At 37.3% G+C, this 12,778-nt stretch overlaps 1 protein-coding gene across 1 annotated transcript in view; it reads right to left on the bottom strand.

Annotated features, from left to right (window-relative positions):
* SWT1 (SWT1 RNA endoribonuclease homolog) overlaps nt 1-12,778 on the bottom strand; it is a 104,830-nt gene that overhangs the window by 9,785 nt on the left and 82,267 nt on the right. The window contains 2 exon segments of the mRNA XM_047704312.1: nt 5,601-5,665; nt 11,338-11,404. Of these exon segments, the coding sequence (XP_047560268.1) occupies nt 5,601-5,665; nt 11,338-11,404 (132 nt within the window).

The following is a 12,778-nucleotide window of genomic DNA, read 5'->3' as shown; positions in this document are numbered from 1 at the left end:
TAAGTGCCCGACTCAAAAATATTGGCCAAGATTGACAGACATTATATATTTTAAGTCTTCATTTTAATTCCAGTTAGCTAACCTACAGGGTAATATTAGTTTCAGATGAACAATTTAGTGATTCAACACTTCCATACATCACCCAGTGCTCATCAGACCAAGCGCCCTCCTTCGTTCCCCATCACATATTTCAGCCATCCTCCCACCCACCTCCCCTCTGGTGACCATCAGTTTGTTCTCTATAGGCAAGAGTCTGTTTCTTGGTTGGCCTCTCTCGTTTTCCCTTTGCTCATTTGTTTTGTTTCCTAAATTCCACAGATGAGTGAAATCATATGGTATTTGTCTTTCTCTGACTGATTTATTTCACTTAGCCTTAATATACTCTCTAGCTTCATCCATCCAAATGGATTTTGCATTGTCATTGCCTTGCAAATGACAAAATTTCACTTTTGATGGCTGAGTAATATTCCACTGTGGTGTTCCATTCAATTATCTGTTCATCTGTTGATGGGCACTGAGGCTGCTTCCACAACTTAGCTATTGTAAACAATGCTGCAGTAAACATAGGGGTGCATGTATCCTTCCTTTGAATTAGTGACCTTGTATTCTTTGGGTAAATACCCAGAAGTGCGATTACTGGATCATACCGTAGTTTTATTTTTAACTGTTTGAGGAACCTCCATACTATTTTCCACAGTGCCTGCACCAGTTTGCATTCCAACCAACAGCGCACGAGTGTTGCTTTTTTTCCACATCCTCATCAACACCTGGTTTGTTTCTTGTATTTTTTATTTTAGCCATTCTGACAGTAGAGGGAGTAACTTGTAGTTTTGATTTACATTTCCTGAGTGATGTTGAGCATTTTTTCCTGTGTCTGATGGCCATCTGCATGTCTTCTTTGGAGAAACGTCTGTTCATCTCTTCTGCCTATCTTTCAATTGGATTATTTGGGGGGGCTATTAAGTTTTATAAGTTCTTTATACATTTTGGATACTAACACTTTACTGGATATATCATTTGCAAATAGCTTATCCCATTCAGTAGGCTGCCTTCCAGTTTTGTTGATTGTTTCTTTTGCTGTCAGAATCTTTTTATTTTGATGTCGTCCCAATAATTTATTTTTCCTTTTGTTTCCTTTGCCTCGGGAGACATGTCTAGAAATGTTTGCTAAGGTCGATGTCAAAGAAATTACTGCGTGTGTTCTCTTCTCGGATATTTATGGTTTCCTGTCTCAATTTAGGTCCTTAATCCATTTTGAATTTATTTTTATGTACAGTGTAAGAAAGTGGTCCAGTTTTTCCAGCACCATTTGTTGATGAGACTTTTTCCCACTGGACATTCTTTCCTGCTTTCTTGAAGAGGAATTGAGCATATAGCTGTGGGTTCATTTCTGGGTTTTCTATTCTGTTCCATTGGTTTATGTGTCTGTTTCTGTGCTGGGACCATACTGTCTGGATCACTACAGCTCTGTGATATAACTTGAAGTCCAAAACCGATTCCTCCAGATTTGCATTGCTTTTTCAAAATTGCTTTGGTTATTTGGGGTCTTTGTGCTTCCATACAAATTTTGTTTGTTCTAACTCTGTGAAAAATGCTCTTGGTATTTTGTTAGGGATTGTATTAGAAGTGTAGATTGCTTTGGGTAATATAGATACTTGAACAATATCATACCAGTCCATTAGCATGGAGTGCCCTTCCACTTCTTTGTGTCATCTTCAATTTCTTTCACCAGCGTTGTATAGTTTTCAGAGTACAGGTCTTTCACCTCTTTGGTTGGGTTTATTCCTTATGGTTTTTGGTGCAACTATAAATGGGATTATTTTCTTAATTTATCTTTCTACTGCTTCCTTATTAGTGTATAGAAATGCAACATATTGGGGCACCTGGGTGGCTCAGTGGGTTAAAGCCTCTGCCTTCGGCTCAGGTCATGATCCCAGGGTCCTGGGATTGAGTCCCGCATCGGGCTCTCTGCTCAGCGGGGAGCCTGCTTCTCCCTCTCTCTCTGCCTGCCTCTCTGCCTACTTGTGATCGCTCTCTGTCAAATAAGTAAATAAAATCTTTTTTAAAAAAAAGAAATGCAACAGATTTCTGTATATTGATTTTGTATCCTGTGACTTTGCTGAATTCACTTACTAGTTTTAGTAGTTTTTTGGTGGAATCTTCAGGGTTTTCTACATATAGTGAAAGTCTGGCTACTTCCTTGCTGATTTAGATGCCTTGTATTTCTTTTTGTTCTCTGGCTGCTGTGGCTAGGACTTTCAGTACCATGTACTATATTTAATAAAAGTGCCTTGTTCCTGGGGCACCTGGATGACTCAGTCGGTTAAGCAGCTGCCCTCAGCCCAGGTCATGATCTTGGGGTCCTGGGGTGGAGGCCAGTATCTGGCTCCCCATCCCCCTCTGCCTGCTCATCCTTGAGTGCTCTCTCTCTCTCTCAAATAAATAAAATCTTTAAAAAACAAGTGTCTTGTTCCTGACCTCAGGGGTAAAGCTCTCAATTTCTCCCCCACTGAGGATGATACTAGCTGTAGTATTTCACAGATAGCCTTTATTATGTTGAGGTATGTTCCCTCTAAACCTACTTTGTTGAAAGTTTTTATCATGAATGGATGTCAACTTTGTCAACTGCTTTTTCTGTGTTTATTGAAATAACCATATGGTTCTTATCCTTTCTCTTACTGATGTGATCTATTGAGTTGATTTGCAAATATTAAACTACTCTTACAACCCAGGAATAAATCCCATGCGATCATGGTGAATGACTTTTTTTAATGTGTGGTTGAGTTTGATAGATGTTATTTTATTTATTTATGTATATATGTATGTATGTATGTATGTATGTATGTATTTGGTGGGGGGGCAGAGAGAGAGAGAGTGGGGGAGAGAGAGAATCTTAAGCAGGCTCCATGCCCAGCACAGAGCCCAATGTGGGACTCGATTTCATGACAATGAGATCATGACTTTAACGGAAATCAAGAGTTGGGCGTTTAACCAACTAAGCCCCACAGGTGCCCCAACAGATGTTATATTTTGGACACAAATCTCTTGTACACAAACCTTCTGATGTGGCCTATCTGTAAAGATCCATAATAGAGTATAACTGAGGGAAAGTCTGAAGATTAAGGTAAAAAAATCATTTTCACCCCAGCTACTAGACTATGCATGCCCAATGGTTTTAGATTTTCTTGGAAAACTTTTACCTAGTGAGTAAGTGAGCTTTTATGGCTGTACTAAGTAACATTTGTGCATAATTATCGATCCTTGTGTCTTGGCATCGAATAAATTTATCAGTCTAGATTAATAGCAGATGCACCTTGATACTTAACACTGTACCTGCTCATAAAATTTTACAGCAACACAGATATATATGCAAGTTAGAAGTCGCAAATGAGTTGTGGTTCAGTGACAGAAATGGCATATTACACGGCAGTGGAAGTACTGTCACATGAACTTGTTCTAATACCACTGATGTATCAAAGAACAACTGGAGCATGATGCAAATTTCACATTTTCTTACATATAATTTCAGAGGAACAGAGAAAACTATCCAGCTCAACCAAGCTACTTAGGAATACACAAAACACACACGTGCACACGCTTTAAACATGTACCAGAACCTCATTCACTTCGGGTGTTGCGACTTTACGTTCAATTTCAGATAACCTTCCTTCCACCACTCTCACTGACCCACAAGCTCTAACCATTCCAAGGGCCACTTCCACAAGCAAACTTTGGTTCTTTTTCAACAAAAAGGGTCAGATTTACAGTCACATTTACATATTTCTATTTTAGCCATTTAACATGTTGTAAAACAGATGCCACTTTGATTAGGTTCCTACCTTCTTTTTTAATGTATCTCTTTTTTTTTTTTTAAGATTTTGTTTATTTGACAGAGAGAGAGAGAGAGATCACAAGTAGGCGGAGAGGCAGGCAGAGAGAGAGCGAAGAGGAGGAAGCAGGCTCCCCACTGAGCAGAGAGCCCTATACGGGGCTTGATCCCAGAACCCTGGGATCATGACCTGAGCTGAAGGCAGAGGCTTTAACCCACTGAGCCACCCAGGTGCCCCTAATGTATCTCTTAATTAAGTTTTTAAGTGATGTGCCTTAGACCCATTTTTCCCAAGTGTCTTTCTCTGGCATGATTTTGCATAGCACGGAGGTGATATTTAGGAATGAATAGATTATGTCACATTAGGACTGACTATAAACCAACTACTGCTCCATGCCACCACATGGATGAATCTTGATGTTGAGTCAAAAAAGAATGACAGGAACGGGGAGTATAAGACTGGAGGGCAACACTGACAGTGTTAAGTTGGTTTTTGTTCCTCATGAATTTGTTTGCCTGCACTCAGGACTGGAGGGCTTGACATGTACACCCTGTATATTAAAGAATCAGATTTATACTGCTTCCCCCTTTCTTGTTACATATGAATGCTATAAACTAAATTATTTTTAAAAGAATATATATGATACCATTAAGTACAAAAGCAGGTAAAATTAATCAACATATTTTTATTGACATATACACCCACAAAGATGAGAATATAAACACAAAATCTCTAAGGAGAAGCTGGAAGGAAGGATCCACTCAGGGATGGGTAAAGGTCTATTCTGTCCAATGAATGATAGGCATGAGTATTCTTTGTACTAGTGTGTCTTCAAGACATGGTCTGGGGAAAATAAGTCTTTCAAAGGGTCTGTGAGGTCAAAGAGGTCAAAGCTATTTTCATAACAAGACCAAGACACAATTTGCCTTTTGCAATCTCATTCTTGCAAGAATGTACAATAGTTTTCCAGTCATACATGACATGTGATTATCAAAACAGACTAAATTCAAAAGCAGCTATCAGAATCCATCTGTCTTCTATGAAGCCACACATTAAGAGATTTACAAAAATATAGAATCTCACCCTTTGCTGGGAAAAATTATTTTCATAATTATAAGCTTCTTATCTTAACATGAAATTAATTAGTTATTATTTTGAAATTTCTAATATAGCAAATATAGATATAACCCCACACAGAAAACAGGTCTTTGGGGTCTTCAACAATTTTGTAAAATATAAAGGAGCCTTGAGACCAAAAATATTGAGAACCACGTTAAACCTTATACCCATGTTTATACACACACACACATACACACACACACACGGCTCTTCTGGTATGTATGAACTATCTCATATTAATAAAGAAATATAATAATGAAATAATAAATTAATAAATAATTAAAAATCATAGTGTAGTAATGATAAGAATAGTGTAGTAGTAATAAAAATATTGTAATAACAGTAGTAGTAGTAACAAAATAATATTTAATAAATATTACTATTATTTTAGTAATACATGTAATACATACTAAATATAGTACATGTAATAAAAAATATGTGTAATAAAAATAATGCATTAATAATGAACTAAACATAGTACATGTAATAAGAAATAGTGTAATTAAAAATCATAAATAAAATATTAAAATAATTAAAAAATCATAGTATAGTGCAGACACGAAAAAGAGTCCTTCACCAGCACACCAAGTGGTGTTGTATACAGTAAAAGCTTATGACAACTGCATTACCTAGAATACAGATGGGACTTACCGATACTCAGACTGTGAAACACAATCATAAAGTTCCTGGGCAGTGAATGGGACATTTCTATTTACCTGAAAAGAACCAAGATGTAGTTACTAAAAATGTGTATGGAGTCAAATGAGCAGTAAGAGCACAAGTAGAGTGGCCCAGATTCTGAGGGAGCAGAATGTCAAGTTTCTAGCATTTACAAAAAAGAACAATCAGATGTTCAGTGATCACAACGCATCAAAAGAACAATCACAATTAGAGATCGCAATGTTTTACACAATAGTGAACTGTATGTAAATGTACTAGTCCTCTTGTTACAACTTAATCTGTTTATAGAACCAGAAGAAGTGATCTAGGATTCTGGGTTTATGGGAATCACAACAGAGCAGATAAGCACTCTGTAGATCAAGTGGAAAGAAAAAAATGTGTACTCCATGCAACACTAAATTTTACTCCTACTGGCTCTCATCAAAAGATTCATGCTTCAATTAGCCTAGAGTTTTAGAAGATTTCTAAAGCACATATTTAGTATTTCTTTTCTAAAAGAAGCAAATGTTAAGAAGTTAAAATTACTCTATATTTAAAGGACTAGAGTAGATTTGGGGTCATATAGGTAGACTATTTTAAAAGTAGAAGCAGCCACATCTTGTTTATATCCTAAACATTAGAAATAATTCAAGCTGAAAAACAAAATTAACCATTCAACTTTAACAACATTTGAATACTATGGCTGACCCTTGCAAAAATTATTACTGATGAACCTTCTCTTTTATTTAAATACTAACTTTATAAAAAGTTTTATTTGCAGACATTTTCTAAAGATATGTCTTTCAGACTATCAAGGTCTGAATGTTTTAACTAATATGTTTAAGTTCATAATATAATTCAGAGATATAATTTACAATACTGTAAGTATAGAAATCCTTGATCATACAAAGACTCACCACAGCACACACGTAGAGGACACAGTGATGGAATCCTGTATTTCTTGGGGCTTCCTATTGATTTTCTTATTGATTTAGGTTATATTCTACTTATGTGCAGGGGAAGATCTGGATATTAAGAAATTCTTTTTATCAGATAACAAACAGCCCAGTCCCTAAATTTCCATGAATTCTGAATTAGTGATGTAAAACTAAATGAGATTATCTTCTGTTCAATTTACTTAAAAAATATTTAAATAGTTATAAATTTTTGGGTGAGGAAATTATCATATTGTGTAGAACATGTTTCAGTAACTAGAGGTTAAAAATATTGTGTTTTTTTTTAAAGATTATTTATTTCAGAGAGGGAAAGTGCATGTGCCTGTGCAAGTGTGGGGAGGGGCACAGAGAGATGGGGAGAGACAGAGAGAGGGAGAGAGAGAATCCCAAGCAGACTCTATACTGGGTGAAGAGCCCATTGGAGGGCTTGATCTCATGACCAAGAGATCATGACCTGAGCCAAAAACAAGAGTTGCACAGACACTCAACCAACTGAGCCACGCAGGTGCCCCCATAGGTTTTATTTTTTTAAGATTTTATATATTTATCTGTCAGAGAGAGAGCATAAGCAGGGGGAGCAGCAGGCAGAGGGAGAAGCAGGTTCCCCACTGAGCAGGAAGCCCAATGCAGGACTCAATCCCAGGACCCAGGGATCATGACCTGAGCCAAAGGCAAACGTTTAACCGACTGAGCCACCCAAGCACCCCATCCTCCCTTAGTTTTTAAATACCACATTTTAAATCTATAATCTTAAATTTTTGCTTAAAATTAAGATTATATGCTTTGTGTTAATTATATATAATATTTAATATTAGATTTAATGACTATAAATTGGTATTTAATTATAATTAATTTTTAGGTACTTTATAATTTTTATTAAAAGATCTTCTAGGGGCACCTGGGTGGCTCAATGGGTTAAACCTCTGCCTTTGGCTCAGGTCATGATCTCAGGGTCCTGGGATCAAGCCCCGCATCAGGATCTCTGCTCAGCAGGGAGCCTGCTTCCCCCTCTCTCTTTGCCTGCTGTTACTTGTAATCTTTCTCTCTGTCAAATACATAAATAAAATTTTTTAAAAAAATAGATAATATAAAAGATCTTCTAAAAATGTTCAAGATATACATTTACATATACATGCCATATACATGTCAAACAGTCCAATTCCTTTTTCTTTGTGTGATCTCTCATATCAACCAGACTCTGGTATTTTCGCTATTGTCCCAATATGCCAGGACTTATAATGTATGCAAACTTAAGGCTGGCAAATGTCAACAACCCTGCTGATGTTTGATCAAAGGATGAAGGAAATAATCTGTTCTCCATCAACTGTTGAGGAAAAATCAGCTAAAGAAGTGGTTTTGAACCCGATGTGAATAAAAAATATGAATATAAAATAGTTCCTTGGGCTTTTAGATTTTTAGAAGAAAAAAGTATCGAGATGTAGCTTTCATTTTAAAAGCAATCACCCACATACATTTAGACATTTGTCCCAGAGCACAGTTGAGGTATAAGGATTGTACAGCTCCAATAGACCTCTGCCTTCGGCTCAGGTCATGGTCTCAGGGTCCTGGGATCGAGCCCCGCGTTGGGCTCTCTGCTCAGCAGGGAGCTTGCATCCCCCACTCCCTCTGTCTGCCTCTCTGCCTGCTTATGATCTCTCTCTCTGTCAAATAAATAAATAAAATCTTAAAAAGGGGGGGGGGGCGGCTGGGTGGCTCAGCGGGTTAAGCCGCTGCCTTCGGCTCAGGTCATGATCTCAGGGTCCTGGGATCGAGCCCCGCGTCGGGCTCTCTGCTCAGCAGGGAGCCTGCTTCCTCCTCTCTCTCTGCCTGCCTCTCTGCCTGCTTGTGATCTCTGTCTGTCAAATAAATGGATAAAATCTTAAAAAAAAAAAAAAAGGATTGTACAGCTCCAAGTCACAGCACATGACTTAAAAAGTAGGCAGCTAATTTACTACTAATAAAGGAAAACTGAAGCACAAATTCATGATATATACTACAGGCTCTAGCCTGAAATATCTCTTTTCATCATATTCATCAGTCTCGATACATTTTTAAGCACTCATATTGGGACACTTAAAATTACACTGTTAAGCATCATTTCTATGTCCAATTTTAACTCCCAGGGAAAAAAGAGCTAAAAGATGCCTTTGTCAGCAAACAGAGGTATGACTATAGAGCTGACTATGGAATTCGTGTCCTCAATTCTTTGTTGAACTGTTTATGATGAATGCCATGTACTAGAAATGGCTATACTGGTTTTAATCCTTAAAAATTCAAGAACAAAAGGCAGAAGTTGAGTATTAAAACAGCTCAACAGGAGTGCCTGGGTGGCTCGGTCAGTTAAGAGTCTGCCTTCAGCTCGGGTCATGATCCCGGTATTCTGGGATCAAGTCCAGCATTTGAGTCCCTGCTTGGCAGGGAGCCTGCTTCTCCCTTTCCCTCTGCTACTCCCTCAGCTTGTGCTTTCTCTCTCTCTCTCAAATAAATAAATATTTTTTAAAATTAAAAATAAAAATAAAATAGCTAAACATCTTAAAAGAAAATTTAGATGATCTCAAATGTGATGTTTATGATGTGAGAAATCCCTCCAATGTAGTAACTGGTATAGGGGTAAGTACTGCTAAGAGAAAGGATTTTAAAAATCTGGGAATCAGAGCCACAGAGTCTTATACATAATGATGTAGGCATTTCTCCCAGTACTCCCAGCAATAGGAAGTGCTAAACTTAAAAAAGACCTATGTCCCAGATTTTTCCAGGATATGTGATTTTTAAATTGCCCTATTGTTTCCACAAATGTATTTTTGTTAGAATTAATGGCTCCATTTAAAATTCAAAAAGTATGCTGTAATAATTATATAAATCATCCCCAAAGAAGAAATCCTCTTAATAAACACATCATGTGTTTATTATCAATACATTTATTATCAATACAGTATTAAGGCTGATTTTCTAAAAAGCACACATAAACACTACTCACTCCATAAACAAGGTAACACTACTGAACCCTTAGCAATGTGTCTGGTACTGTTTAGAACACTTCATGTACCTTAAATTATTTATTCTTTTAAAAATATCTCTTATTTATCTACTGATGTTATTCCCATTTTACAGATGAAGAAACTGAGACAAAGAGAACTAAGTAACTCTTCTAAGAGCATACCATACAGTTGAAAAGGGGTAGACCCAACATTTGAACACAGTTAGTTTGACCCCAGTCTGTGTTCTTAATGTCAGATGTTACATACAAAGACATATATAAAGGGCAAACCAAAAATAAAAGTGAATGTATTTTAAAAAGTTGGACTCCAGGGGCGCCTGGGTGGCTCAGTTGTTAAGCATCTGCCTTTGGGTCCTGGGATCAAGCCCACATGGGGCTCCCTGCTCGGCGGGAAGCCTGCTTCTCCCTCTCCCACTCCCCCGCTTGTGTTCCCTCTCTCGCTGTGTCTCTCTCTGTCAAACAAATAAATAAAATCTTAAAAAAAAAAAAAAAGTTGGACTCCATAAGAAATGTGAGACCTTAGGGGTGCCTAGGTGGCTCAGTGGGTTAAAGCCTCTGCCTTCAGCTCAGGTCATGATCCCAGGGTCCTGGGATCGAGCCCCACATCGGGCTCTCTGCTCGGCAGGGAGCCTGCTTCCCTTCCTCTCTCTCTCTGCCTGCCTCTCTGCCTGCTTGTGATCTCTGTCTGCCAAATAAATAAATAAAATCTTAAAAAAAAAAAAAAAGAAATGTAAGACCTTAATATATGTCACATTCCTTCATTTGGAACATTTAAAAACTTACAACACACACACACACGTGCACTTGAAAGAACATACAGGTACATGGGAAGAGAAACTGAAGATAACAGAATGCTCTCCCTGACTGAAGGAGATTTTGCTGAGTGAAATAGGTCAAGCAGAGAGAGTCAATTACCATACGGTTTCACTTACTTGTGGAGCATAAGGAATAACACGGAGGACACTGGGAGATGGAGAGGAGAAGCGAGTTGGGGGAAATCGGAGGGGGAGACAAACCATGAGACACTGTGGACTCTGAGAAACAAACTGAGGGTTTTGAGTGGGACGATGGGTGAGCCTGGTGGTGGGTATTAGGGAGGGCACGTATGGCATGGAGCACTAGGTGTGATGCATAAACAATGAATCTTGGAACACTGAAAAAATAAAAAATATAGAATAGAATAGAATAGAATACTCTCCCTCACTCAGTGCTGATGAGGAAAGCTCCCAAGTTCAGTCACAAAACACACCAGAGCCTCACCGCAGCCCCCAGCTCTCACACCAAGGGTGTATGCTGCAGCTACAGAGGAAGCGGAATCATAGCTTTCCTTTTCACTAATCTCTGGTTCTCAAACCGAGGTGGCTCTTTCTCCCTAGGGGCCTTCTGGGTCTGTGAGCTGAGTGGGGCAGAAGGATATTTTCGGTTGTCACACTGACTCAGATATTGGGATGTAGTATGTGAGGAGCAGCGATGCGAACACCTGCCGTGTTCCACACAATGGAGAAATGACCCGTTCCCGAAATGCCAACCGCACCCCTAATGAGAAACAATTCTGTGCTGGAGAGAGTGTGTTATTATAGGACTCTTATGTTTTTATTTTATGAATGAAAGAAAAAGTTTAATCTGTCTTTGACAGACTTCCATGGCCTTTGAAAATTTAAAGCAAATGACAGTTAAATAGCATTCCGATGGTTTTAGACCTCTATCATGTTTATTTATAGTAAAACTTGTTTATGGTGGAAATATGATAAACATTTTAAAATATTTCTCATACCTCATACTTGATTAGGAAGTTATAGAGGGGCTCAACATCTTGATAATTACTGTTAGGGGCCAAAATCCTAAAAAATAAAATAAAAACAAAGGAATGGGAATGAATGATTTAAAAAAACAATACCTTGAACTTTTCCTCAAAATATATCCATACTGTGAGATCATTTATTGTATGGTTAGTTTAATTCAACAGAGATCAATTTATTAAAATATTTTTGCTTATTTATATTGATACTTACATCACCATTTAACCAACAAGCATAAGCATTCTTACGTGAAATTCACCTTTGGAATTAAAATAATACAGATTTCTCAAAACACAGATAGAAATAAGAGGTGCGATTACACTTTATACCTTTTAAGCAACAGGTAACGCTTGAGGAGTTGCCACAGAAATGTTCAACCAATCCCAGTGGACAACTGATTAAACTATCAGACACATAAAAGAAATCCTAATAAAAGATTTCTGACTAAATTCAAGAAATACTGTTTCAACTATCGGCCTAGCATAGTATGAAAAATTATGAGTAAACAGAGCACATCAGTCACTGAGAATAACAATGAGTCATAAAAGTCACAATGGAAAGTAACATAAGGACATAAAAATATAAATTTATAACAGAAACATAAAAATACAAATGGAAACAAGGAGAAAATAAAAATAAAGAAGGAAATGGAAGAACATATTTCTCCACCTAGCAGCAGAGTATTAATTCTTATTTTCTTATACTACAGATTTCTTAACCCTTTCAGGATGAAGTTTTTTTGTTTTGCTTTTGAAAAGAAAAAGAAAAGTTGTCTTTTGATTTTGGTATGGTAATGAGGAGCCACGCCTGCCTGCCTGAATTTTCTAGCTGTGGGCCCCTGGATGAGTTCTGTGTGACCTATTTTCCTTTATCTGTTAAATAAGGATAGTAGTAATCCTTACCTCATAGGATTCTTATCAGAATCAAATGAGTGCCTTAAGAAAAGTCTTTTTAAAACAGTGTCTGACATACAGCCAGCACTAAATATTGTAAGAGTAACAATAACAACTATTATCATCTAATAGTTCCAAGCTACAGAATAACTGCACAATGATCTAACTGATGAGAAATCAAGCCACCTCTATTCATTCTTAAAATACAAGTGCCTTTTAATTAACAATGTCTCTAGGTCCTCACGTCCTTGCCAATGCTTGACATCTTCGGATTTTAGAGTTAACTGATCTCAATAAATTTAATTAGATCTTTAAACTATTTGGCTTTCATTAGACTTGTGGGAAAGCTTTTATAAATAATTTTTCAGGACAGAGTTGAATTTTTAAAGGGGCTGTACTCCTGGGGAGGAGACACATACGGAATACAAAAAATGCTAGTTTCGTGGAAAAACTTTTTTCACCCAACAAGTAATTTTAAAATACAAATAATCTCCAAACCAAAAAAAAAAAAAAAAAAAAAAAA

The sequence above is a fragment of the Lutra lutra genome, chromosome 15 (assembly GCF_902655055.1).
Source record: "Lutra lutra chromosome 15, mLutLut1.2, whole genome shotgun sequence".
NCBI classification, from domain to species: Eukaryota; Metazoa; Chordata; class Mammalia; order Carnivora; family Mustelidae; genus Lutra; species Lutra lutra.
This window is presented reverse-complemented; position numbering and strand designations above follow the sequence as displayed.